Source organism: Erpetoichthys calabaricus, chromosome 5 (genome assembly GCF_900747795.2).
Source record: "Erpetoichthys calabaricus chromosome 5, fErpCal1.3, whole genome shotgun sequence".
NCBI lineage: Eukaryota > Metazoa > Chordata > Cladistia > Polypteriformes > Polypteridae > Erpetoichthys > Erpetoichthys calabaricus.
In genome coordinates, this window is record NC_041398.2 from 53,634,787 (window position 1) to 53,661,328 (window position 26,542).

Here is a 26,542-nt window from a genome sequence, read left to right on the forward strand (position 1 = left end):
TAATTTTTTAATATTTGAAAAATGTTTATATTGTGGTTTCCTTTAAAAATGTTCTTTGTTGTTCCTGGAGGTCGGAATGAAACTTCGCTGTGCTTGACTGTTGCCTCACATCTACCTGTAAGTTAGTAAAATTCTGGAGTATTATAGTTTGCTAATGTCATTTTACATTCAGTTTTAGCATACAGTTGCAAAGAATGTGTATGTGAAATGGAGTCATCAGTCTAATGTCATGTCTCAGCTAGCTAGAGAGCTAGTCCTCTGTCTGGGGCTCAAATTCAAGTTTTGTGTCTTTTTTTTCTGTTCATTGTTGAATCTTCTATATATGATGATTATGTACATCATTTATGTATTTTTTTTTTGGTTTTGTCCATAATATCCGTTTCCTTTGCCATGTTCCATGTGCTTTAGGAGTGGTCCCCTGAGAGGTTCGGACCTGATTTTAACCCCCAACTTTCTAGTCTGCTTTTCTAAACCTTGCTTTTTGAAATCTGTATTGGAACTTATTTGATTTGTATGGTCTTTGTTAGGGATGCACCGATACCACTTTTTTGGAAAACGAGTACGAGTACTTGCATTTCAGTACTCGCCGATACCGAGTTCTTAATAAAAACATGATTTAAATTTACAGGTAACAGCTTTAGTCATATAATTTAACAAAAAAAACAAGGGACTAGTTTGGAATTAAGAACATTTATTTAAAATGAAAAGCATGTTGTATGCAACATATTACAGAATAAATAATTATAAAAAAAAATTTAAACAGTGACAGTGCAACTCAAGTATTTTTTTCAGTTTGTTGTAAACTCTGCCACTTTGGACAACATGGTCCTCAAACACATGCGCTATAGCCTGGCTGGTGTGCGAGCCGCGGAATTGTTTCGCATGTAATATGGCTCGTTGCAGCGTGAAACTCTCGTCTATCCACTGGGAGGTTAGGCTAATTAGCGACACGGGGCTAACACTGCTTGTCCAAATATCCGTGGTGAAACTAAACGCAGAGGAGGCTTGCAGTAGGCTGTGGATATGTTTCTTCACAGAGTCGTGTAGTTTAGGCAGCTCCGTGTCAGTCATGTAGCGGCGGCTTGGGACATCATATCTGGGCTCCAGAACATGGAGGAGACGCAGGAATCCCACATTTTCTACCTCCGAGAGTGGCTGGTCACTCAATGCAATGTACTTGATAATTGCCTGTGTTATTTTCACAGCACGTGGATTGTCTCTGGACATTTTCTCTCGTCTTGGAGGAGTTTGCTGCAGCGTGGGTTGTGTTGGTTTAGAAGCGTGGGTAAACTCTTTGTACTCGTTGTCGTGTTGGGATTTTAGGTGCTTGATTAAATTACTTGTGTTAAATGCGCTACCTTTTGAGCCTCCTCAGGACAATTTCGCCGAGCACAATTTGCAGTCCGCCTTTGTTTTGTCGTCTTCATTCACTTTGAAATAGTTCCACACGGCTGACATTGTCTCGCCTCGCCTTCTCCCCGCTCTGAGCTTGCAGCCGGGGCCTGGGGGGCGGGCACTCGGCGCCTGTGATTAACCCCTTACACGCCGCTCAAACATAGACATTTCTCAGACCGTGGTATCGGTCCCCGGTATCGGGGGACTTTTAACGAGTACGAGTACTTTAGAAAATGTGGTATCGAGGCCGATACCAGATACCCGTTTCGGTATCGGTGCATCCCTAGTCTTTGTGTTTCAGGCAATTTTATTTTTCCTTTTCACTCCACAGAGCTTCATTGTGTTTGTTTGAAATACCTTTTGTAAAAAATAAAACTTTTTTTATAAAGATTTTGGTGCTTGCTCTTATTACTAGCTGGGGTTTGATCGTGATAGCCCCCTCTAGAGGACATTTTGTGAAGTGTTTGGAACTACATGCTTTGGAACTCCTGGTTTAGGACACAAGCGATATCTCTGTGGTCTGTGAATTGTTAACCAGTGCTTTGAGTACTTATAGTATAGGTCACATTTAGCCACATTTGTTTTTTAAAAAGCATTTTAAGGGTATCATGAGATGTCAAAGTTAATGGTACAGACTGCTGAAGGACCCTAGTTTAGCTTAACTCAAATAATTAAATCTTTTTGTTAGTTCAAATACAGATTGAAAAGGTGAACAGAGAGAGCAGTTCTGCTAGTTTTTTGCTGAAACTAGCCCTTCATGTGTGTATGGCCTTCTGTGCTATTGAAACCCCAAGAAAATGGACAATGTCCACTTTGTGCTGCACAGAAAGAAACCTCTGCATCATACAACTTGCAGCTCCTGAGGAAAATCTTTCCAACCATAGAGCACATATGTGCGTATTAGAAATTTTCATGTATTAAATCACAGGGTGTGTGTTTTGTTTTGTTTTTTTTGTGTTTTTTTTTATATATATATATATATATATATATATACACACAAGAAAACAGAAATGTCAAAGTGAAAACTGACCATATTTATTAGGCATCTCCTAATTACACTAATTAATTGCAGTAAAAGTCTGACTAAGGCAAGAATGTGTCTTACCTCAGAGTAGGATATGAGAAATAGTTACAAAGCATCCTAGTCCCAGTCCCAGCAAAGAGTCGGAGGACACTTCTGAGAATAAATGACATCCAGGTTTTAAGGCACCATTTGCCGCAAATTAACACCCTTGATGACAATTTGTAGTTTTCTGATACAAACACTCAGGCTTCACCAGATTGATGATGATAATAATAATAAAAGAAGAATGAGGAAAATCTAAAGGTAGGATATTGTACTAAGCTTTATGTAATTATTGCCATTTTGCAACATAAATAATACGGTAATCAACACCAAGACTGAGACACACACAAACAGAATTAAACTTAAATCCAATAACATGCATGTTTATTTAACAATGAATAATCCAGTGGTATTTCAGAAATCTGTACCTTCCCACTGTTAAGGTAGATGGGAAGCGCTTCATAAGAGAGTTTCTGAAACTAGCCAGATATTCCTGCACTGTTACAGAATTCACATTCACTCTTGCAGTGTTCCCAGTCATCTTCCAGTGTCATGACATGTTTGTCTGTCTATTTCAGAGATCCCCCATCTCTTCTGCAAGGCTGTATTTATCTAATGCCTCGGCAGTCCTTGCCTGTCCTCTTGAACCTTCCTTCTCTTGTAAAGTGTAACAGGAATGTTCCAGGGGTTCGTGGAATACAGAGTTTAGCTTACCTGTGTGACATTTTGTTGTCAATCACGCATCCTGTACAGCCATTCTTCAGGTTATTATCCAGGCTACTGCAGTTCAGTTTGAATCCATGACTGCCTGTGTGTTGATATTGTGATATTGCCTGTGATTCATATATGTGAGGCCATCCACACTTGAGACAATGATCTTTAAGTGCATGCCAATTTACATGAATGCAACTTGCTTTACCATTAGCTTGTGTGGAATGGTGAGGAAGTGTATTAATCTGTACATAACCTCATACGTCGTAAGGGCGTTCAAAGTTTGGTTGAAAATTCAAGAAATGCTTGCTATCGACATACGGAAACCATTGTTATTGCAAAGCTGTATTTTACACATTAACATTACTAATACTTTCATTTCAGCAAGCAGCATGTGGTTTCTCCATGTAAATGGTGCAAGCACATAAGATTTGTTACAAATATTATTCCATCTCTGTTAAATCAATATATTTTAATGAGTTTATTGTTGGCCAGAGTTTCCAAAAAATTCAGCTTATCCTAAGATGTGCGTGTCAATCTCTTCTTGAAGGCCACGTTTTGGCAGCTCTCCTAAATACTGGTAAAGTTAGGAATAGTTTTCCAAATTAAGAAAACTGATAAAATGTTTTTGCTTGTACTTCCTAAGAGTAGAATTCAATTTGTGTCACTCTGCTTTCCTACTCTGAGATGTTGGTAAATACGGACACAGATCTTATTCCAATACAGAATTTGTGGCTGGACTTTAAAAGAAGACTGTTTGCCATTTTCCCCATTCATCTTTGTAAAAATGTCCAAGCTCTATAAGGTTGCATGGGGATAATGAGTAGTGTCCAGATGTGCAAAGCTGACAGAGATCTATTCTTATAGACTCATGGCTTTCATTTCCTGCCAAAGGTGCTTCTACTAAATACTGACGTGAATACTTATGCAATGAATTATTTTGTGTCTTAGAATTGTAATTACTTTACAATACTTTGTGGCAGTCTGTTTTCACTTTGGAATTAAAAGTATTTTTCTGTTCATCAGAAAAAGTTGAAAGACCAGTTAAATTCACTGATTCAGTGTTGTATAACTGTATATCTAAATTAAAGTTAAGTGTCCAACAGTTCTGGAAGAAGCATGTTCGTCTTTTTTAAATGGCTTTTGAGTTCCCACCTTAGCAGCACTGAGCACAAGATGGGAGCCAAACCTTCCCTGGGTCTGGGGTTACCAATTTACATCATACTGTATGCTTGTTCCCTGGATCTGAAAATTAAAAATAAATAAATAAACGTAGGCAGCAGGAAATGTGAGAATTCCTCACAGCCAGCAACAAGGCTTGGACTTGGATACAGGAGCTGTGAAGTAGCAGCTCTAAACACCACACCACCATGTTTCCTTTTACTGACCTGTGTGAAAACAAATGTAAAATGAGATAGGCAGGACTTGGTGGACCAAGTGTACGCCACAGTGTTGTATCCTGTGCTGAAGGTCATAGTTAGCTTGAACTTGCAAGATATACAGCTGGTATTTGGCAACTAATGAGACATCAGCGTGATGACAAGGGATGCTTATTTAGGTCGATAACTGTTGAGAATTTTGATTTTTGGATCAATATGCTTTATTATTAGTTTTAGTGCTTTTAGCTATGAAATGCCTAGGCCTGGAGCAACTTTAAAAAGACACCATTTATTTTGTTGTCCTTCTCACTTCCTTTGTTTTGAGTTTCTGTGGATCCAACTGAGAGACAAGGTCATCATGTTCTTTGAGGAATCGAACAGTCAGATTTTGTTTTAAGGATGCAAGTGCTGATAGAAGACCAAACAAAGTGTGTGTAGGACGTTTCCCTGTGTGAATGAGGGGCAAACTCTCAAGCTAGTGCATAAAATATATAAGCACTTAAATGGCATTTAGAAGTATTCGTGCTCTTCAATACCTTAGGCAATAAGATTAAAATACCATATATTATGATATTAGTTAGTTTGAGCACTATATGGGCTTAAGAGTTGATTGTCAAAAGTTAGGGACTTTTTCCTGAACATGTGTCGTGACGTAACCAGTGGCTTGGCCTCTATCAGACCACTGTGCAGCTGTGTGCCATGACTTAACAGCACTGGGCTCTTGTATTAGTATGCACAATTATATTTAATTCAGCCAGCATTTAAGTTTATATGCCTTGTTATTGGTTTTAGAACTATTGATTATTAAAAGGAGTTGCTTGACATCTTTTTAAGTGGCTTAGTGAGGCACCATTAATTGTGGGGCATTGCTTTTGTTTTTAATATTGCCTGTTTGCTTGCTTTTCACTTGCCTTGTTTTTTAAGAACCAAGGACGCCATGTTTTTGAGAGAATTAAAGAAACAAGTTTTTGTTTTGGGACATGGCAAGACTGTTGGGCCTTTTGACTCACCAAAGTCTAAACAAGAATTTTTGGAAAAACCTTCAACGCCCCAAACTTAAAGGAAACTAAGTAAACTAACATGCTAGCACATAAACACTTTAAACATATAGACATTTTAGCTTTTAAATTTATATATTAAGGCTTATGAACAGTTCAGATGATCAGATTAAAAGCAAGCTGTATTGTGTCGGTTAGGTTGAATTATATAGAAGTTTTAAGAATTGATTATCAAGGTTAGCCCCTGTATTGGTAAGTCAGACCGTATGTGGCTGCATATCACTGGCCGATAACACAGCTGCCTTTGCTCTCAGGCTGTAACATTGGCCTGTATACATTGTGGCAGGCGGCCGGGACATCACTGCACTCTATATTCAGGGGGAGCAGCCCTGGGCGGTGCAATACCACCCCCTGGACGCTAGATGGCCGCCCCCTGGGTTGGAACAATGCTTCGGTTTCCCGCAGGGCTGCATGGGAATTGGAGTTGGGTGCAACCTTGTTGGGTGCTGTGTTTGGGACTCTTGAGCCCGTGTGGGCAGCATATTCATCACACCCGGAAGTACGGCCGGAACTTGGCAATCAAGCACCTGGAGCACTTCTGTGTGAACTATAAAAGAGGCCAGCAGCTACCACTCCAGGCGCCAGAGTCGGGAGGAGGAGGACGAAGCTGCCCTGGGAGGAGTGGAGGAAGAGAAGAGTTTGATTTGGGGTGTGATTTACTTTTGTGTGTTTTTGGGACTGTGTTAGGGCCAGTGGGACACAGGGAAGACGTGTCCCATGGCTGAAGAAAAAATAAAACTTTTTGTTTATTTTGCCTGTGCCTCTGGTGTCAGTCTGTGTCAAGTCTGGGCCAGTATAGCGCCTTATCACAACATACATTCTAGATAGCATTTAAGTTCCTATGTCTGTGCTTCCTCATGAATCAATATTGTAACTAATCAAGGGAAAACAACATGTATTATATTAGCTGGCTTTGAGCAATATAAAAATGTAAGGCTTCATTACTAAAGGCTTTAACACTGTGCTTGCTAACTCAAGGCCTCTTGCTTGCTTGTAACCGCAGCAGATTAGCTTTTATCAGTAAAGCTGTGTGCTGCGCTTACCAGCACAGCTGCCTATGATTTTAGTCTTACTGGATGCTGGTGCAACAAGCAAGTATTAATTCAATAGTTCAGTATTTTATATGTGGGTCATCTTGGTTCCAACTTAATGATGAGGGCTGATCAATTACATAGCTTCCAAGTTTTATTAGCTCACAATTTGGAATGTGAGGAATGTAAAACATAATCAGATGATGAACATCTCCGGGCCAGGTGGTAAGTATGACCTTCGAGTCCTAATGATTGTTATGAAAATATAAATTATTATGGGAAAGAAGTCTAAAAGGCGAGGTAAGTGTTATGAAAACAGGTGCAGCACGAGGTCATTATTATGAAAGATAACGTAAAGTGAATGACGAGAATTATGTACAAAATGGGGATGTATTTGTGATTAGAACTGACATAAAAATGAACCGTACCCGAACCACCAGGCTCATTTTATGAACTGAGACAGGCTTTATGTGCTCGCCAATTGTTTTCTATTCTATGCAGTAAAGTCTTAAATTCTGACTGCCTTTCTGAAGAGTCAGAAGACTGAAGGCTTGTTTTTTCTGAAGATTTCTCCACAACATAACAAGATATACAGATAAATGGCATAACTACAGTGTTGACTTGTGACAAATTACAAATAGCCACTATTGCAGTCAACAGGACAATATTTCAGGCTTGTATATTTGAAACAATTTACAATCACAAAAAGCATTAATGTGGCCTGATAAAATTCTTTTGTGTGAAATGCAGTTTCTTGATACAGCAGTCTCAGTGCCCCAGTTCAGCTCCAAGCATGCCCTCCATATTGGGTTTGAATGTCTTCCTGGCGTTTTGCATTGGTTTGCGTTCACAATTTTTAAAGATATGTTGTAAGGTTTATTCTAAACTTGTATTACCCTCACAAATAGCCTCAATGAGGAATACCAAATAGATGATTTGCACACATCTCCAAACAGAAGCTGTCTTCTTAACCACATACTGTAAAGTAAGAACTGCTTTAATAAACAAAGCTTTACATATCTATCTATCTATCTATCTATCTATTTGTGAACTTCATACTTGTTACAACACATATATTATTTTACAGGGAGAATAACATCAGATACAATCTATTAAACAGAAAACTACATACTGTAAGTTTTAATATGGAGCCTGATGGCTTAGGGTAGGAACACTCTTATGTAGCGCTCTTTGGAGAAATGCAGTTCCCTCAGTCTGTTTTAAATGTGCTCCTCTGTTTAACGAGAATCTCGTACAAAGGGTGAGAGTCCAGGATAGTAATCCGCTTCCTTTTAAATCACATATTAATCAGATTACTAGGACAGCATTTTTTCACTTAAGAAATATAGCAAAAGTTAGACCTCTTATAACATTGCAAGATGCTGAGAAATTAGTTCACGCTTTTGTTTTCAGTCGGCTAGATTACTGTAACGCACTCCTCTCAGGACTACCCAAGAAAGACATCAATCGATTGCAACTAGTGCAGAATGCAGCTGCTAGAATCTTAACTCGGAAAAGAAAATCTGAGCACATCTCTCCAGTTTAATGTCACTACATTGCTTACCTGAGTCATTTAGAATGGACTTTAAAATACTGCTTATGGTTTACAAAGCCTTAAATTATCTCGCTCCATCTTATATTTCAGAACGTCTTTCACCTTACACTCCAAATCATAACCTTACATCTTCAAATTAGTTTCTGCTTATTATTCCGAGAGCTTTAAACTTAAAAGAAGTGGTGAGGCGGCCTTCTGCTGTTATGCACCTAAAATAGTTTACCAATAGAAATTTGCCAGGCTAATACAGTGGAGCACTTTAAAACACCGCTGAAAACACATTACTTTAACATGGCTTTCTCATAGCTTCATTTTAGTTCAATCCTGATACTCTGTATATGCATTTAATTATCAATAGCATTCCTGGTGGCTCTGTAATCTGTACTAACCCCTACTATCTCTTCTGTTCTTTTTCCGTTTTTTTGTGGTGGCGATCTGCATCACCACCACCTAATCAAAGCACCGTGATGTCCCTACATTGATGGATTAAAGGCTGTGACAATGTGGGTTAGCTCCACGCTCCTATCGTCCTTCCGGGAGCCCTGAACCCGACACCATCGGTAATGTCACCAATGAGCTTGGCAGTGAGGCACAACAAATGGAGCAAGGGGATGTGCAAAGTTGCTTTTATTTAAAACAGCAAACAAAAACATCCATCCATCCATTTTCCAACCCGCTGAGTCCGAACACAGGGTCACAGGGGTCAGCTGGAGCCAATCCCAGCCAGCACAGGGCACAAGGCAGGAACCAATCCTGGGCAGGGTCCCAACCCACCGCAGGACACACACAAACACACCAAGCACACACTAGGGCCAATTTAGAATCGCCAATCCACCTAATCAGCATGTTTTTGGACTGTGGGAGGAAACCGGAGCGCCCGGAGGAAACCCACGCAGACACGGGGAGAACATGCAAACTCCATGCAGGGAGGACCCGGGAAGCGAACCCAGGTCCCCAGGTGTCCCAACTGCAAGGCAGCAGCGCTACCCACTGCGCCACCGTGCCGCCCCAAACAAAAACAACAGTGTCCAAATAAATAGTGCAGTGCTTCATATCTTTAAATAAATAATCCAATAAAAACTGGTGAAAAGTGAAGGTTAAAATCCATTAGAAAAAAAACCAATAAATAAATCCTTTATAACAAGGTTAAAACAATGGTTGGAAGCAGTCTCTTTAAAAACAAAGCCTGGTGCCTTCTTTTCACCTGGCGGCTCCCCTGCTTTTCCCATCGGGCTTCACAACAGGAGAGTCTCCCTACCTGCAGCTGACCTCTCTCTCCGTTCCGATCTGGAGGCTTCCTGATCCCTGGCTTCGGTTTAGCACTCTCCAGACCGAGACTTAGGTTCCCCCAACGGCCAGGATGCTCACGCTGCGGAATCCATCTCTCAAGCCTCCCGACTCCTGCGGTGAGCCATCCTTCTTCTGGTCACTCCCACTCCTCACAGAATGCTCAGCGGGAGTGACCACAATCGACTGCCCTAGGTGTCAGCCAAACACCCCGCTAGGGCTCAACTGTCCAGCTGCCTGCGAGCCTGTGCTCACTCACACACACACACACACTTTCTCCTCACTGCTTCTTCCCTTCTTCTGTGCAAACTCCGTCTTTCTTTTCCTTTTTCCTCCAACTAGCCGCCTCGCACTTCTAAATATCATGGGGACATGGATCAGCTGTGGCAATCAGCAGCACCCGGGAACAATTACGGATGTGGACGACTCCTCACATGTGCACTTAAGTGAGAATAGCCCGTATCACAAATTCCCAGAGAACCGCTCGGCCACATGCCCCCTCGCTAAGACATGAGTGCGGTGATTATTTATTTTAAAAACTGGCCCTTTTGACATGAGCTGTGGACCCGCTATACCACAAAGGCCAGAAATCCATATGACTGTCATCATGAAGTTCTTCCATGTGAACCCTAAATACAGTAAGGACTGATTGTGAGGTCATTTATGTTAGGTAGAATGCCTAGAGGGCGCAGGGCGGTCTCGTGCCTAGGAATCCCTGCAGATTTTTTTTTTTTTTCCTCCAGCCGTCTGGAGTTTTTTTTTTTTTTGTTTTTTCCGTCCTCCCTGGCCATCAGACCTTACTTTTATTCTATGTTAAATATTGTTCCCTAATTCTAGTTTCTTATTAATTTTGTCTAAATTTCTTTTTCTTCATCATGTAAAGCACTTTGAGCTACATCATTTGTATGAAAATGTGCTATATAAATAAATGTTGTTGTTCTTGAGAGAACTCTGTTCTACCACATTCTTCTGTGAGTCCTGATTTTTTAAATCATTTTACTTTGTGCAGGTGATGCCAGCAGACTAATGCCATTTTCCCAGCACATTACCACAGTGGCCACTGCTGACTCGTAGAAAACATTTAAGAGTGGCCTGTATACACCAAATGAGCTCCACCTCCTTGGGAAACATAGGCCACTTTGGTCCTTCTTGTATACAGTCTCTGCATTGGTATTTCATTCAAGGTTGTAGTTCACATGCACTCTGAGGTATTTGTATGTGCTCACCACCTCCACATAGATAGATAGATAGATAGATACTTTATTAATCCCAATGGGAAATTCACATTATCCAGCAGCAGCATACTGATACAATAAATAACATTAAATTAAAGAATGATAATAATGCAGGTGAAAAACAGACAATAACTTTGTATAATGTTAACGTTTACCCCCCGGGTGGAATTGAAGAGTCGCATAGTTTGGGGGAGGAACGATCTCCTGAATCTGTCAGTGGAGCAGGACAGTGACAGCAGTCTGTCGCTGAAGCTGCTCTTCTGTCTGGAGATGACACTGTTTAGTGGATGCAGTGGATTCTCCATAATTGATAGGAGCCTGCTGAGCGCCCTTCGCTCTGCCACAGATGTTAAACTGTCCAGCTCCATGCCAACAATAGAGCCTGCCTTCCTCACCAGTTTGTCCAGGTGTGAGGTGTCTTTCCTCTTAATGCTGCCTCCCCAGCACACCACCGCGTAGAAGAGGGCACTCGCCACAACTGTCTGATAGAACATCTGCAGCATCTTATTGCAGATGTTGAAGGACGCCAGCCTTCTAAGGAAGTATTACCGGTTTTGTCCTTTCTTGCACAGCGCATCAGTATTGGCAGTCCAGTCTAATTTATCATCCAGCTGCAATCCCAGATATTTATAGGTCTGCACCATCTGCACACAGTCACCTTTGATGATCATGGGGTCTATGAGGGGTCTGGGCCTTCTAAAATCCACCACCAGCTCCTTGGTTTTGCTGGTGTTCAGTTGTAGGTGGTTTGAGTCGCACCATTTAACAAACTCATTGATTAGGTCCCTATACTCCTCCTCCAGCCCATTCCTGATGCAGCCCACGATAGCAGTGTCATCAGCGAACTTTTGCACATGTGTTGCTGACCACAATGTCAGACGTGCAGTTCCCAAGACGCAGATACTGAGGTCTGTCTTTAAGATAGTCCACGATCCATGCCACTAGGTATGAATCTAATCCCATCTCTGTCAGCTTGTCCCTAAGGAGCAGAGGTTGGATTGTGTTGAAGGCGCTAGAGAAGTCTAAAAACATAATTCTTACAGCACCACTGCCTCTGTCCAAGTGAGAGAGGGATCGGTGTAGCATATAGATGATGGCATCCTCCGCTCCCACCTTCTCCTGATATGCAAACTGCAGAGGGTCGAGGGTGTGTTGAACCTGTGGCCTAAGGTGGTGAAGCAGCAGCCTCTCCATGGTCTTCATCACATGTGATGTCAGAGCAACAGGCCGAAAGTCATTCAGCTCACTAGGACGTGATACCTTTGGGACTGGGGTGATACAAGATGTTTTCCAAAGCCTCGGGACTCTCCCCTGTTCCAGGCTCAGGTTGAAGATGCGCTGTAGAGGACCCTTCAGCAGTCGTGGCGATACTCCATCTGGACCCGCTGCTTTACTGGCACGAAGTCTCCTCAGCTCTCTGCTCACTTGCGCTGTTGTAATTATGGGTGGGGATGTCTCTCCTATGCTGGTATCAGCAGAAGGATGTGTGGAGGGTGCAGTACTTCGAGGTGAGAGTGAGAGTGGGTTAGGGTGGCCAAACCTGTTAAAGAAGTTGTTCATTTGGTTTGCTCTCTTCACGTCTCTCTCGATGGTGGTACCCCGCTTTGAGCTGCAGCCAGTGATGATCTTCATTCCATCCCACACTTCCTTTATGCTGTTATTCTGCAACTTCTGCTCCAGCTTTCTCCTGTACTGCTCCTTCGCCGCCCTGAGCTGGACTCGGAGTTCCTTCTGCACGCGCTTGAGCTCATGCTGATCACCGTCTTTAAAAGCCCTTTTCTTCTGGTTCAAAAGGCCCTTGATGTCATCTTCCCCATCGGGGAAAAGAGTAGGCTTAACCCTCCTGAAGTCTACAATTATCTCCTGTGTCTTATTGATGTTCAGGTACAGGCAGTTCAGCTTATGCCGTTTGATGAAGTCTTTCACAAGTATCCTGTATTTATTCTCCTGCTCACCACTAATACACCAGACTATGGCTCTGTCATCAGATAATTTTTGCAGATGACATAATTTGGTATGTGTTCAGGGTAAACGGGAAGGAAGTCAGCACAGTTCCTTCTGGAACCTTTGTGCTGCTCATGACCATGTCAGATTCACAGTTCTTAAGCCACACAAACTGTGGTTTACCAGTTAAGTAGTCCATTATCCAGGACACAATGGTAGCATCACCCCTCACTGACCGGAGCTTCTCTCAAAGCAGTTTGGGCTGTATGGTGTTGAATGCAGTAGATAAGCCAAACTACAATATCCTCACCCTGTTACCCTGCCTCTCCAGACAGGATTAGGTTTAATTCCACATATAGATGACAACATCATCCATCCCCATGTGGTCCTGGTAGGTAACCTGCAGAGAGTCCAGTGATGTCCTGACAAGGGGTTGAAAATGAGCCAGTATTAGCCTTTCCAAGATCTTCATAGTGTATGAAATCAGAGCAACCAGTCTCTTTAGAGAGTGGGAGAAGCCGTGGCAAAGCCAGAAACTGCAAAATGGGTGGGCCAGGAAACAACAGGACGGGCAAGCAATAAGCCAATCCCTTTCCTCTTGAAGCATTGTGGCTTGGTTTAATGGCGATTGAAGTAAGGTCCCCCTTGAAGTTTTCTGCTGCTAGGTCACATGATGATCAAAGTAACATGGGGGATCTCTCTTGAAGTTTTCTGCTACCCAGTTTCATGACAATCAAAGTGATGTAAGGTCTGAGGGTCATCACCCTTTAAGAATACATTACAGATAGGCCTAGCTTCAGAATGGGGGGGGGCTTGAGAAAAAAATTCACAAAGAAAAAAATAAGACAATCACACAGAAACAAACAGGGATTTGAATACAGGATTCTGGAGTTACGAGGCACAGCCACATTGCTAAAGTACATCAAAGATTAAAATCTAACTTTGGTAACACAAGGGCTATTGAGGGTGATATATACTTTAATTTAATATGGTGCATTTGGAGTTGGAGTGTGTTGCACTTGTAAAAAGAAGAAAAAAACAAGCTCCTCAGAAATCTAAATCCAAATGTGTGATGCGTAATTGTGCAAAAACGTCATGCAAAGTTCTCCACGTGTGAAACTGAAATTACAAAAACAACAGTAGTCAATCTTGACATGTATTTTAAGTTGAATTTTCAGCTTTTAAGTATGGTTTCAAATAAGAAAAACGACAACTCAATATTGGTCAGGATGCCAGAATGTAAAAGTGAGTTCTTGGATGATAAACGATCAAGGTCATAAGAACTAAATGACTACAATTTCCATAGTGCATTGTATCAATCGCGTCACAGGATGGACGCATTACTCCATTTCCCATGGTGCACCGCGGTCCAATGAGAAAGCGCCACAATTTTTTCAGTATGGCGTCCGTCTTGGTAGTTGAGGAAAGCATTTCTGAGAGAAGGAGTTGAAGACATTTCACAACGTTAAAATAGCATGTGTGAATTTGAGGTTCTAACATTTGGATTTGTGTAGTGCGATATGAAATAATGGCGTCTCCCGGGATGGAACAGCTATTTGACTTTCAGAGGTGAGGATAACTGCAGTGAAGACGCTGAGCGTCCTCCTTCAACTTGATGCATGTTTGAATGTTTGCGTTATTTTGATCACAGAGATGACGGTTGGAGCATACCCAAAATAACCTACTGGAGATTGTCATTAAACGTTTTTTTTTTTGGTACAATGCCTAACAAATTCTCTGTAGAAGTCAAATCTGATTGTTGACAACAGGGTGCTTTTCTTACATTTAACACCATGCGCGCGAAGACAAGAAATGATCGCCGTGTGTGCTTGCGACAAGTCACGCTGCAATTTTCTTTCTCAGGTTGCCTAAGGACCCATTAAACCTAATCCTGCTTTTGCTGTACGCTCCTGTTGGACTGTGCCTGATGCTGCTCAGGGTGTTTATCGGTGTCCATGTGTTTTTAGTGAGCTGTGCGTTACCCGACAGCCCAATTCGAAGGTAAGTGGAGCGCATAAAGTCAAGTTTTTGAGTTGTCATCTTCGTCCAAGGTATACCCACTGAGTTTAGAATGTCGATTATGACGCCTCATCGGTTACTACTTTACCACAAGAGGAACACTTTCATTACACAATATTCCAAATCTTAAAATGAAGTATATCTAGGACGATTTGTTATATTTAGGCTATGTTCAGTTAGGCGTTTTGACACAGTGGCTTAACCTCTGAATTTGGCGTGCTTCGAATCCTTATTTTGCCCGTGTGTGGGACTATTTCCACATTTAGTTGTTTCGTGCAGTGCGATTAGTGCTAATCCTCACACGTCCTGTGTTCAAATTTCGAATCATTCCATTGTTTATTTGGAGGTTGCATGTTTTCTAAATTTTTCAGTCTTTCAAGTTATGTTCTAGTATATTTTACATATAAATAGCTGCGTATTTAAAAAAAAAAAAAAGCTTAATTTAAATATTCACATTCATCTAGTTGGATAATAAAATCCTGTATTGTCCTACACTCGACTTTTCTGTGTATTACTTTTTTTTTTTACTTTTGATATACTTTTTTAATCCCTGCGGGGAAATTGTTTTTTCGCCTTGACCGTTACGATCAGAATTTTTTTTTTAAGTAACAGGTTTCCAGGTCAGTTGATAAAATGTTAAACAATGAGTAATCTTGAGTAAGTGGCATATTGCTACTTGTGAAAGAGCCAGTGTGACTTGAAATCTAGCCCCGTTGTTTACAGGTTGTGAACCTGTGCCTTATTTGTGCCGTTTGAAATGAAGCTGGTAATTAAACAGGATGAGATTAATTTGCATTAGAAATACAGTTTGTCTTTTATCACACCTTGTTGAGATTATGGGCTTCACCACAATCTGGTGCTGAGCATTCAGTACCAGTTGTGTACTGTTGCTCAGTCTTGGAGTGCTTAGATTCTGATTGCAACCCGAACCTTTAAGGTAATTATATTCACAGGTGGGCCATTTGTGGTGATGAGTCACGCTGTAGTGTTCTATGTCACCCCCACGTGCCATCTGCCCATTTGAGACACTATACATATAGGCTGTATTTTAAGGGAGATAATCCCTGAATGCTACTACAATTTTCTTGCAAAGTCTTTTCAGCTGTTTTTGCATGACATCACAACAAACATACATACAGGCACAATATTTTGGCTAATGTGACTGCCCTGGTGTGTAGGGCAGGATAATATTGACTTAATTTGATGAGATTTTTGCCCAAAACCTGGTATATGTAGATTTTGAGAAAGACAAACCTTTGCATTTTATAGATATTTTTTATCTTGTTATACTCGCTAACTACTGGGGCTAGAACCTTGGTTTTGGTCTTAATTGAAAGCTTATGACCTGATCTGGAAATGTAAAACCTCAGTTAAGTGACTTATGGTCGTGTGCTTATTACAACAGAGTGATTGCCAAACCAAGTCACATGACAGAAAAAAAATAGCAGCAACATCTCCTGAGCCTCAAGCAAATTGCAGAAACTGGTTTAATAATGATGAACACCATATTAGGAAGAAAGAAAAAGAAGAGCAGCAGTATCTGGTGCACATCAAGCACATCACAGAAGTTATTTAAGAGACAAAGAATGAACACTTAGACTAGAAGGAAGTAGTCTTAAACAGAGTTTTAATATGCTCTTCAATTTCAAATTTAGTTGTGGTAACCTGGTGACCAGAAAAGTTAGTTGTAATTAAGCCATGGTCTCCGCCAACCCATCTTGGTAAAGTTACATCAGCAGTGTGATCATTGTCACACTCTGTTATTTAGTGTTGAAAACAAAAGAATATGTTGTCAAAAGAGAATACTGTATATTTTTACTTCTGGATGAACTGAAAGTAACTTTTAAATGAAAGTTCCTACATTTGTTTATCTATCCTTTTTTAGCATTTTGTTTTAGGGCTGTAGGTCCATATGTTTAACAAGTAAAATATTGAATACTAGTCATTTAGCCCGTTACAATAATGGGCTCTAGAACGGTAGTGCATAAACATTAGTTGGAACAGTCTATATTAAATGGCAAGGGACTTTGACCTCGTTCTTTTTGTTGGTTGTATTTTTCTTTCTTTCAGCCTTTCTTTTGTTGATGTTTACTTGCTGAGCTGACCGTTCTTCGTGGGCTGCCGCCGTGTATTGTGTGTCTTTAATTTTCTGTGACAGTAATACTGTCTTGTACGTCCGCTGGCTTGTACGTCCGTAATATACCTTTAATTTTCTCTGGCGGTAATACAGGCGTGCGTGTCGGTAATATGCCTTTAATCTCCTCTGACAGTAATACTGGCTTGTATGTGGCTGTAATATGCGTCACTGTATTGTATACCTTTAATTTCCTCTCGCAGTAATACTGGTTTGTATTTCCGTAAAACGCCTCTAACATTCTCTGACAGTAATATCGCGCATCACACCGTGCCCCGCGCATGCGCACTTCACCAGAAGACACACACACACACACGGACACCTGGACGCACAAAGGGATTTTATTAAAGAGGATTAGCATATGAAATAGTTTTATTTCAAAATGTAACTGTTTCATAAATAGCTGTGCCACAAAGGAATATCTGAAATAACATTTTTTTTCAATTTTTCTGGTCTCCTGTACGTATTTTTGAGTTTCTATTGTATGTATTTAGTTTAATAACATGCGCGCCTTTCTGGCATCTGTGTCTGCCAGCCAATGAACATTGCTCTTTTTCTGAGTATTTTTTCATAAGAAAGACAACAGTTTTTTTAAGTTTTTGTTTTCCAGTCAAGATTCATTCCCCCTGGCATCCAGTAATAAAGCACCAGAACAGGTGCCATTTTTTTTTTAATTTACAAAAATTCTTAACTTTAAAACACAATTTAACGTGGCAAATGCACATAAAGTTATTTCTTCATAAACATAGTTTGACTTGAAAAATACTAAACTTACCCTTTAGCTATCTTTTTATTATGCTATTCTTGTTTATAATTTGCAGTAATTGGCCCATAGTTTCTGGTTATGCAAGTATTCAGTATAGTAAAATTAAATTTTTTTGTTTTTAAGGAAATTCACAATTTTCGTTCATACAGCTACACACAGTCACTTTATTTCTCGGGCATACATGTAGGGGACCACGATAAGTATAGATTTTCCTACTAATCACTTTAATTTGAATGTGATAATGGGTCTTTTGTGGTCAGTTTTTTTTTTTTTTTTTAAATAAACCTCTTTCTGGTTGTACGACCACTTTAAAATGATATCGGCCAGTGAATATCCTTATGCAAGGGGCTAGTTGGTAGAATGCCTGGGCCTATACCTTAGACACAAAGCAGGAATCATATGTGAATGGGTATAATCACTCATGTACATAGTTTTACTCTCATTGGGTTAATTTAATGTTGCTTTTTATCATAACTTTTATATTTCTGGGTAACCACAATGCGTAAATGGAATCTACATTTACACGGGAGAAGCTGCAAACTTTTCTTATTTAGTAGCGGAATTTGGGAATTTTAGGATTGAATTGAATGCTATTTAATAGTACTATAATTTCAATTTTATTTTTTATTTTTTTCCTTAAATAAACCAAGTCATCTAAGTAAAAGTTATACACAGGACAGTGCAGCGGTTTTGTCATAAATGGCACTTCTTCTTGCCACTTACTTGTTATACTCTGTCAGATACTCAGTGACATTTAGACTGACCACTTGATTTTTCTATTGTGTCTGTAGACTGTGGTTCAAATTCAAGTTCAGCTGCTGTACTGTGGTAGTGTTATTTGCTGCTTTATCTTGACAACTACCTCCTTCAGGACTTGAACCTGAGATTTTGCACTAACAGAGTCAGGTGAAGTGTCCCAAGAAAAGGGAAGTACGCTCTTGCATAAAATATGCTAGTACTGCAAAAAGCATAAAGCACTGTATTAAGCACACATAATGTTATATATTACTTTTTGCTTGGTGTATTAGTTTTTACAGAAGCTTGTATCAAATGTTGGGTATGCCTATAGGTAGATGGTCTTTTTCTAAATATTCAGTAAAATGTTATTTCCTGATAAAAAAGTGATAAAAATTAAGAATGCTGTAATACGTATCCTTCTGTCATAAAAATACTAAAGTGTTAAAATTTTACCATCAAATATGATACTCCATACCATCTAATATAATACTCATATTGCCATTGTGTTTGTCATGTTTTAAGCCTTTATTCTTGAAAAGTATTCTGCTGTATGCTTATTACTTTTGAATCAGTACTAAAATTTTGACTTCTGTGTCAAAATCAGCTTTTAGACCTCAGTACCAGTATGCAAATAATGGATACTTACAAAAACAATGTGGTTTCGTAATGTCTTCAGCATGTCTAAGCACATTATTACAAAGCTACTGTGTCAGGGGAGGGGTTTGAGTGAAAAGCTGATGTTTATTTCCGCTACCAAATATAGTGAAATGCTGGTACCCGTACCATGTTAAATTTTTTGTTTTTTTTTTTGGTAATTTTCCATTTTCTGTATACTGACCAACCCTAGTGCTTATTTTACACTTTATTTTTTTAAATTATATTTCCATAACGTCTTGGTTAATGTACAAATTTTGTTGGTGGAGCCTTTAACCTAAATGGTTAAACTAATTGTAGAGAGCAAGTATTTAACAATGTCATTTACACTAGCCCATTCTTGCGACCGAGGCATACTGACGTGCTGACATCATCCTTACAAGTGGGATTAGAAGACGTAGTGCTTAATGTTCTGTGTTACTGCTGTGTGCGAGTTAAAGTACATATTTTGGTTTTAAAGACTTTGTTTTTGGTTGCCACTAAGAAGCCGTGTAACTTTAAAGGTTTTTTTTTCACTTTAGAAGTTTTTTTTTGGTTTTTTTTTGCCCACACAACAGCAAATGTAGCTGAGTGTTTGGGAGAAGTGTGTGGAATACCTGTACTTGATAGCTTAGCTTCGGTAAGGTGAGCGTTAGGCATGTCAGAAAGTAGTTGAATTACTTGTGTTTTGATCTGTGTATTATATTGAATTTACCCCCTTTTTTTGATACCCACTGCATGACCAACCTACCTGGAAAGGGGTCTCTCTTTGAACTGCCTTTTCCAAGATTTCTTCCATTTTTTCCCTAAAAGGGTTTTTTTGGTAGTTTTTCCTTGTCTTGGAGAGTCAAGGCTGGGGGGCTGCCAAAAGGCAGGGCCTATTAATAATGCCCATTGTGGCACTCCGTGATTTTTGGGTTATACAAAAATAAATTGTATTGTAGCAACAAAGAGTTAATAGTTAACTGCAATAGTTTCCTTCAGTTCCATAGTGTGAAGAAGTTAGGGCATTTAAAGAATTGGATAGAGCACCACATAGCACTCGTATAGTAAAATACAAGTGCTAGTAGAAGCAGGGGTGTATGCATTCGTTCCTAAAGCCCATGCCAGATTAAATGATTTTTCCAGCAGTTTTCAGTGGCAGCCTTCATTTACATAATCTTAACCTGTCTAATTCAATCAACCGTGCACTCTTGTGAAGACCGTCGTGAAAATGTGAAATACCTAATGATTGAGACCAACCAGTCTGTGAGTGTCTAGGATGAAATGGAACATGTTTGATCTTCATTAATCAAAGGAGTGAGCTGTGTATGCAGGACAGCTGACAACCAAATGAATCCATGAATATTCATCCTGAAGTACAATGATAGAATGTAATGATGAGGAATAAGAAACGTGTTTTGAACCTCACAAACAGAAGTGATGCTAGTCTTTCTGATGCCTCGTATTTTACATACCATAAAAAGAATGCGGTAAAAAAGTTAAAGGGTTAGAAATTGCTGCTGAACCCGTTAAAGCTGCTAATCCTTTATAAAGTGCTGCATCATCAGGCAACACACTGTTTACTGTCAGAAAAAGGGGCATGCACAACTGCGTTGGAAGATTGGTGCTTGGTCGGGACATGGGCTGCAATTTTCAGTTGTGTAATTTGACATGTTGCAGCGAAGAGATCAGTGACTGCAATTGACATATCTGACATGCCACGTGACAAAGTTGTGTAATGTGACATTGGCTTTAAGAAGAAAGAATTTACTTAGTAGGCAGCCGACTAGATGGTGATTAAGAAAGGGGCTCGGTTGCATGAGAAACAGTCAAGTGAATAAGTAGGATGGAATTTCTAATGTTTGTATCATAAGAAGACCGAGTCTTTTTTTGTAGTAATGAACAAAATCTAGGAACCAGACTTGGTACTTGCTGTTTGTGTGCTAAATGTTTTTTTTTCTCCTCTGTTTTATTTTCAGATTTATTGTGAGAGTTATGTGCTCAGTCCTAGGAATGTTTGTAAAAGAGAATAACCCCCACCTAAGGGACAAGAATGTCAAAGTGTACATTTGCAACCATGTAACACAGTTTGATCACAATATTGTAAATCTTATAACATCATGTAATACGGTAAGTGTGGAAAATTCTTCAATTTTGTTTCAAATTAATTTTTTTTGGAATAATGAGTGATGCAGCTGGTTTCCAAAAAAAGAGATGCTAACTTTTTAAAGTTTTCTTCTGTGTTTAGCCAATGTTAGATTGCCCTCCTGGCTTCATCTGCTGGGCCAGAGGGTTTATGGAAACTGGCATCCCCTCCAGCAGGCTGGAGCTGACGGAGTTTTTAAGACAGTACTGCAGTATGCAAGGTAGCCTTCCACTTTTGCTGTTTCCAGAAGAGGATACAACCAATGGCAAAGCTGGTCTTCTTAAATTCAGGTGACTTCTTTTACTTTGTTGAATTGGTGCTGCCACAACTGAGTAATCAGAGAAGAACATTTGCATGATCCTTGCCCCAAATTTTTCTCCTGTGAGATTAATAAATATCCCTGGCCTCCATAACTATTTTTTGTGTTGAAAAGATTTTTTTTTTAAATTCATAAGTTAGTGCTTGCACTTAAGCCTTCAGCTATGTCTTAAATGCTATGAAATGGTTATATTGTCATCTTGCCTGAAGAAGGGGTCAGAGTTGCGTAAAAAGCTTGAATATTGTAATCTTTTTTAGTTAGCCAAAAAAGATGTCATTTTACTTGACTTGTCACTACATTCTAATGGCTAACACGGTACAACACCCTAGTACTACAGACATGCAAGACTTTGTCTCAGGGGGAAATTTAACTTTTACGGTAGCTCAAGAAATATAATTACCCTACTCAAATACACACAAGTAACAGAAAAGAAGAAAAATTTTGGACTTCGTTAATGATAAAAGTAACAGTGAGGCAATATAAAGGCATGTTTCCATATGTATGAAGAAGTCCTAGCAGTGTTTCTTGACAGACTTGCACTGAATAGTTTGTTGGCTAAAAGTTATTTAGTAATGGTATGTCAGATATAGAATGTTCATAATGACCATCATTTTTTCATTCTCTTCTTCACTACAACCTCCCCGTGTCATAGTGTTCAAGCAATTTAAACATCCTGTTGATAAAAATGTTATAATTGTTCTATCTGCTTTATACAAATTAAATGTATTTTCATTATTAGTTTCACAGTTTTTCTAAGCTGGCCAAAGCGTGTCATACGTCGGTGAAAACAAGAGGATCAGTGATTAAATCACTGAAAAGATAACACCTAGGTTTTCCAAATTGGCCAAACTAAAATACAAACATTTTTAGTTAAGAGTTAACAGTGTTACCTTTGCAGATTTGCTACACACTTAGCAGGTCAACATGTGCCAGACATGTACATGTTTGTCAGGTAATCAATCTGCTGTTCCGAAGAGAAAAGTAGAATTGTTAATATTTTCATATTATCATTTACAGTATTAAAGACAGACTTTGCAAATGCAGCCTGTACTGCTTAGCACTTTTCACTCAGATTAGTAAATTTTAGCAATTTTTTCCATTTTATGCTGTAATTGTTACTCCAATTTAAGGGCATTGCACATTGCCAGTAAACCATGCTTAGCTACCTTTTCACTTGTTTTGACTCGAGCAGCAGTATCCTTTTGCACACAAATTTTCCAGTTTTTAACTACTACTGTTCTCATTGTTTAAGCTGTAGGTTTTCAGAAGATCAGTACATCTTAAAGTAATGTTGTTAAATGCCTCATTTCTGATCCTTAAGTAATTTATCATTTTCTTTGTGAATACTTTTCTTTCAGCTCTTGGCCTTTCGCTGTGACAAATACAGTTCAACCCATTGCTCTCCTTGTTAGGAGACCATTTATACCAGCGGTAAATTACATTTTCTGTTGTTTTAAGTGTCAAGTCCTCCTGTTGTGTGTGCTGCTGTTATTGGGTTTTTAAACACTCCTGTTTGTAACAAACTGATTGATTCAGATTATTTCCTAACTAAAATTATGCAGTTTCTGCCTATTGTTTTCTTAGCTTCCAGCAGTGTGCTCACCTCACCTGTAGCAGTTTGAGATCACTTTTGTCTCTAGTATTATATTTATTAATATAATTACTTTTAATATCCCATAAAGCATTCACTGAGGAACATTCTGGCATTTTACTTATTTGTTAGTGTTATCCCCAAAGGAGTATAGGTTTAGTCTGCTGCAACCTGTGAATGCCTGATTTTTTTCAGGATTTTAGCCAGTTGGTATTCTTAATAATTAAATTGAACTTTTTTTTTTTTTTTTTACTTAAATCGTAATTACATATGTAATTTGAGTGAATATGTGGATGTCTTGTAATAGTGCTTATTTATTTTTAAGTTTTGTTCATTGATTTTTGTACAAGAAGTTAATTCTTAGTTATTACTTTCAGAATATTGAAGAATCCTCGTGGATCTTGGAGCTCTTGTGGACTTTTTTCATCCCCTTCACAGTGTACCAAGTAAGGTACTAAATATTGTTGCCTATCAAAAGGGATCTAATGGGTGGGGATTAGTTAGAACAGTGGTTTTCTAATTCCAGCAGCTGCTTACATAATTTAATGTAAATAATGCATGTTGAGTGTAAAATTGTTAGCCCTCTGTAACTTCAGAAAAACCAATGAAATACAGTCATTTCATGCATTAAACATTCTGTGTTTTTTGCAGATAACCCTAAGTGGTAAAATAAAAAAAGGCAGGTTTGAGAGAATTTGCAAAAACAGAACTGTGTATGAATACCAATTCTAATTACAGAACATACCACTTGATGAGCCACAAGAAGAGCCCAAATCACATCTCTGTTTGGTCACTCCATGCTCAGTTATCACCAGATATTTTGCTTTTTCTCAGTTATAAAATGATCAGCATCTCCGAAGCGGAACACAATGATAAGGCTTTAGGAGATGTACAAATTCATCATGAACGTAATGTCTACTGCGTGGGATGTAATTTCCATAGCAACACTAGTAAATGCATTTACATCTTAGAACCACTTGTGAATAAGCTTGTTCAACAAACAAAAGCAAGCATTCATGTTGAATGTTAACATATACATGCAAATATATACAATGGTATGCCCCAAGTCTAAGTGGCAAGCATATCACAGTTTTCTTGTAAGTAGTTTAAATCTGCTTTCCTCCTTAATATTGCAAAATGTTTGGAGAAGACAGTTCTATTTAAGGTTTAAGTATGGCAATTTGTCCTTATCCTCCAGTAAGCGACACACATACATAGAACAGCCATTTTGGTCAGTGGCCTTTTGATTTCATATTAGAATTCTGAGTGCTTCTGTGTCATATCACCTGTTTAAAATGAAAGTGATTTCAGTTGCATGGCATTATTGTAAATGAATAAGCACCATCTCTTTACTGTTATGCTGTGCTTCTAGAAAGTTTTTGAACCTTTTAGAATTTAATTTCTGCACAAATCTTTCATGTGATTGTCATAACAATAGATGAAATAACACAAAACAGATGATACAAAAAATGTTATGCTATTTCATATATGTATTGATCAAAGTTATCCAACATTAAATGTCTCTGCCTCTTAGGTAGCTGCAACACAAGGCCCTTCCCAATTGGAGTATGACCATGTTGACGTTTTTTTTTTTTTTTGTTTTTTTTTAATTCAAATAATCAACCTGGAAACTCTGAGAAAGACCTAGATCTTTTAAGTTGTATGAGTATGCTAGGAGCCACTAGAACAAATTCTAGTCTGCTATTCCCAGGCAAAAATGGAACTGTCTGTAGCACTGTAAATGGGTTTAAGGTCACCTTGCTCACACCAAGCCAATATTAGATTTTTTTAGGCAACTTTACCTTACATATGAGTTTGTTGTGTTCCCCCTCGGCATTTTGCAGCCACTAAGAGGCATGCCTGATCATAATCTTGACTACAGTCCCAAAAGGCTTAGGGGTATTCCAAGTCATTTTGTGATCAACTGGCTGTTGACATGCAAAACTGTAGACTATCACTTCAAATTACATCCAGTACGTCCGTAACCCAATGAAATAAAAAAATCTGTTTCATCATAGTTATTATACCGTTTAGTTTTTCCTGCTTAAAATGTGTCACTATAACTCAAAAAAGTCTTATTGTTAACATGATGAAAATTTGTCTTTCCTCATTTATTGTTTTGTTAAAGTATATTTTGGATAGATGCTACACAACAGCCATCAAATTCCCATTTGGAGTACTGCATTGCTACAGAACTCGAGTTGGAGGGGTAACTGGGGGGGAAAAGCTGCAGAAATATTGCTATAGTTGTAAAAAGAAAAAAAGTTATTGAAAGTATATCCACAGCTTATTCACTTTAATAAACAGAAAATAACAATTATGTACAATTTTAGTAACCATGATCGTTTTGAGTCAGAAGGTTTTTAATATCGTATACTTTTGAGAGTGAGGAGATTTCTGGGAAATTTTATCTTTGCATTAATTTCTACATTACTAAGCAGGTTATTCGCAAATTAATGGGGGACTAATCAGTTAAATAGGTTTGTCTATCATGTGAAATGGGATCACAATTTATGTAGATTATCCGTATTAACTAAACAAATTTCATATGTTATTCATGTACTACTCAACAGTTGGCCCAAGGTTAAATCATAATGGTAAACTTATCTCTCACAGTCATCATTATTAGCCAGTATTTTATTTTGTAGTTAATGGAGGTAAGTTGTCATTTGCACACTGTCAGATGTTTCATAGATTCCTTTTTGGTATTCAGTAGTCAGTCACTTGGGCCTGAGGTTTCACTTCTGACTTTCTATTAATGTGCAAACTAAAGGAATACTCCACTTAAAAATATATTTTTATGTTAGTTACCCGATGTAGTCTGTATGATGGCTGAGAAGAAATGTTAATTTTATGTTTTCATAAAATATTGTTAAATATATACTTCCGGGAAAATCGGCGCACATCATAAACGGGAAACTAAAGCATAATGCAATTCACTTTTTGAAATGAAAATCCCCAAACACATCCTCCTACATTTGGTAAAGCTTCTTGTCATGTGTTTTGTACATTTTGAGCATGACTTGATAACTAACCTGTAGAATATATGACTTGAGCAACTTGAGATTTGTTGTTTTTGCCATGGACGTTTTTCAAATAGTACAGTTTGCCATTGTGCAGCACTGGTCACTATTGCCTTGTATTATGTGACTTTTTTCTAACTTTTTTCTTTCCATTCTGTACAAAATCTTGAGATAAAACACATTCTTTACTACAAACTACTTGGAGTAAGTATCACATAAATACATTTTGTTTTTATTTTGAGAGCATGGGAGCATCCCGAATGAGGCACATTACCTGCATTGTGAGGAAGTGTCAGTTACGGCACTATGGCCATGTGGCGCATTTCCCTGAGGGTAATCCAGCTCGTAAGATCCTCATTGTTGGGGACCCTAGTGGCTGGACCAGGCCAAGGGGTCTCCCACATAACACCTGACTGCGGCAGATAGTGTCATTTCTGGATGGTGGGACTGGACCGTGCGTCTGCTTGGGGAGATGCCAACCGGGATCCTGAGTTGTTTCGTCCAGTGCATGCTCCCCAACTTGACTTGAC

The 26,542-nt window shown here is 39.0% G+C and overlaps 1 protein-coding gene across 1 annotated transcript in view; it reads left to right on the plus strand.

The window, feature by feature from the left end:
* The first annotated feature begins 14,023 nt into the window (after positions 1–14,023).
* aup1 (AUP1 lipid droplet regulating VLDL assembly factor) overlaps positions 14,024–26,542 on the plus strand; it is a 43,003-nt gene continuing 30,484 nt past the window's right edge. Inside the window, exons 1-6 of the mRNA XM_028801537.2 lie at positions 14,024–14,230; positions 14,525–14,662; positions 20,913–21,063; positions 21,182–21,369; positions 22,757–22,829; positions 23,367–23,440. Of these exons, the coding sequence (XP_028657370.1) occupies positions 14,190–14,230; positions 14,525–14,662; positions 20,913–21,063; positions 21,182–21,369; positions 22,757–22,829; positions 23,367–23,440 (665 nt within the window). The 5' untranslated portion in view covers positions 14,024–14,189. The remainder of the gene's footprint in view (positions 14,231–14,524; positions 14,663–20,912; positions 21,064–21,181; positions 21,370–22,756; positions 22,830–23,366; positions 23,441–26,542) is intronic.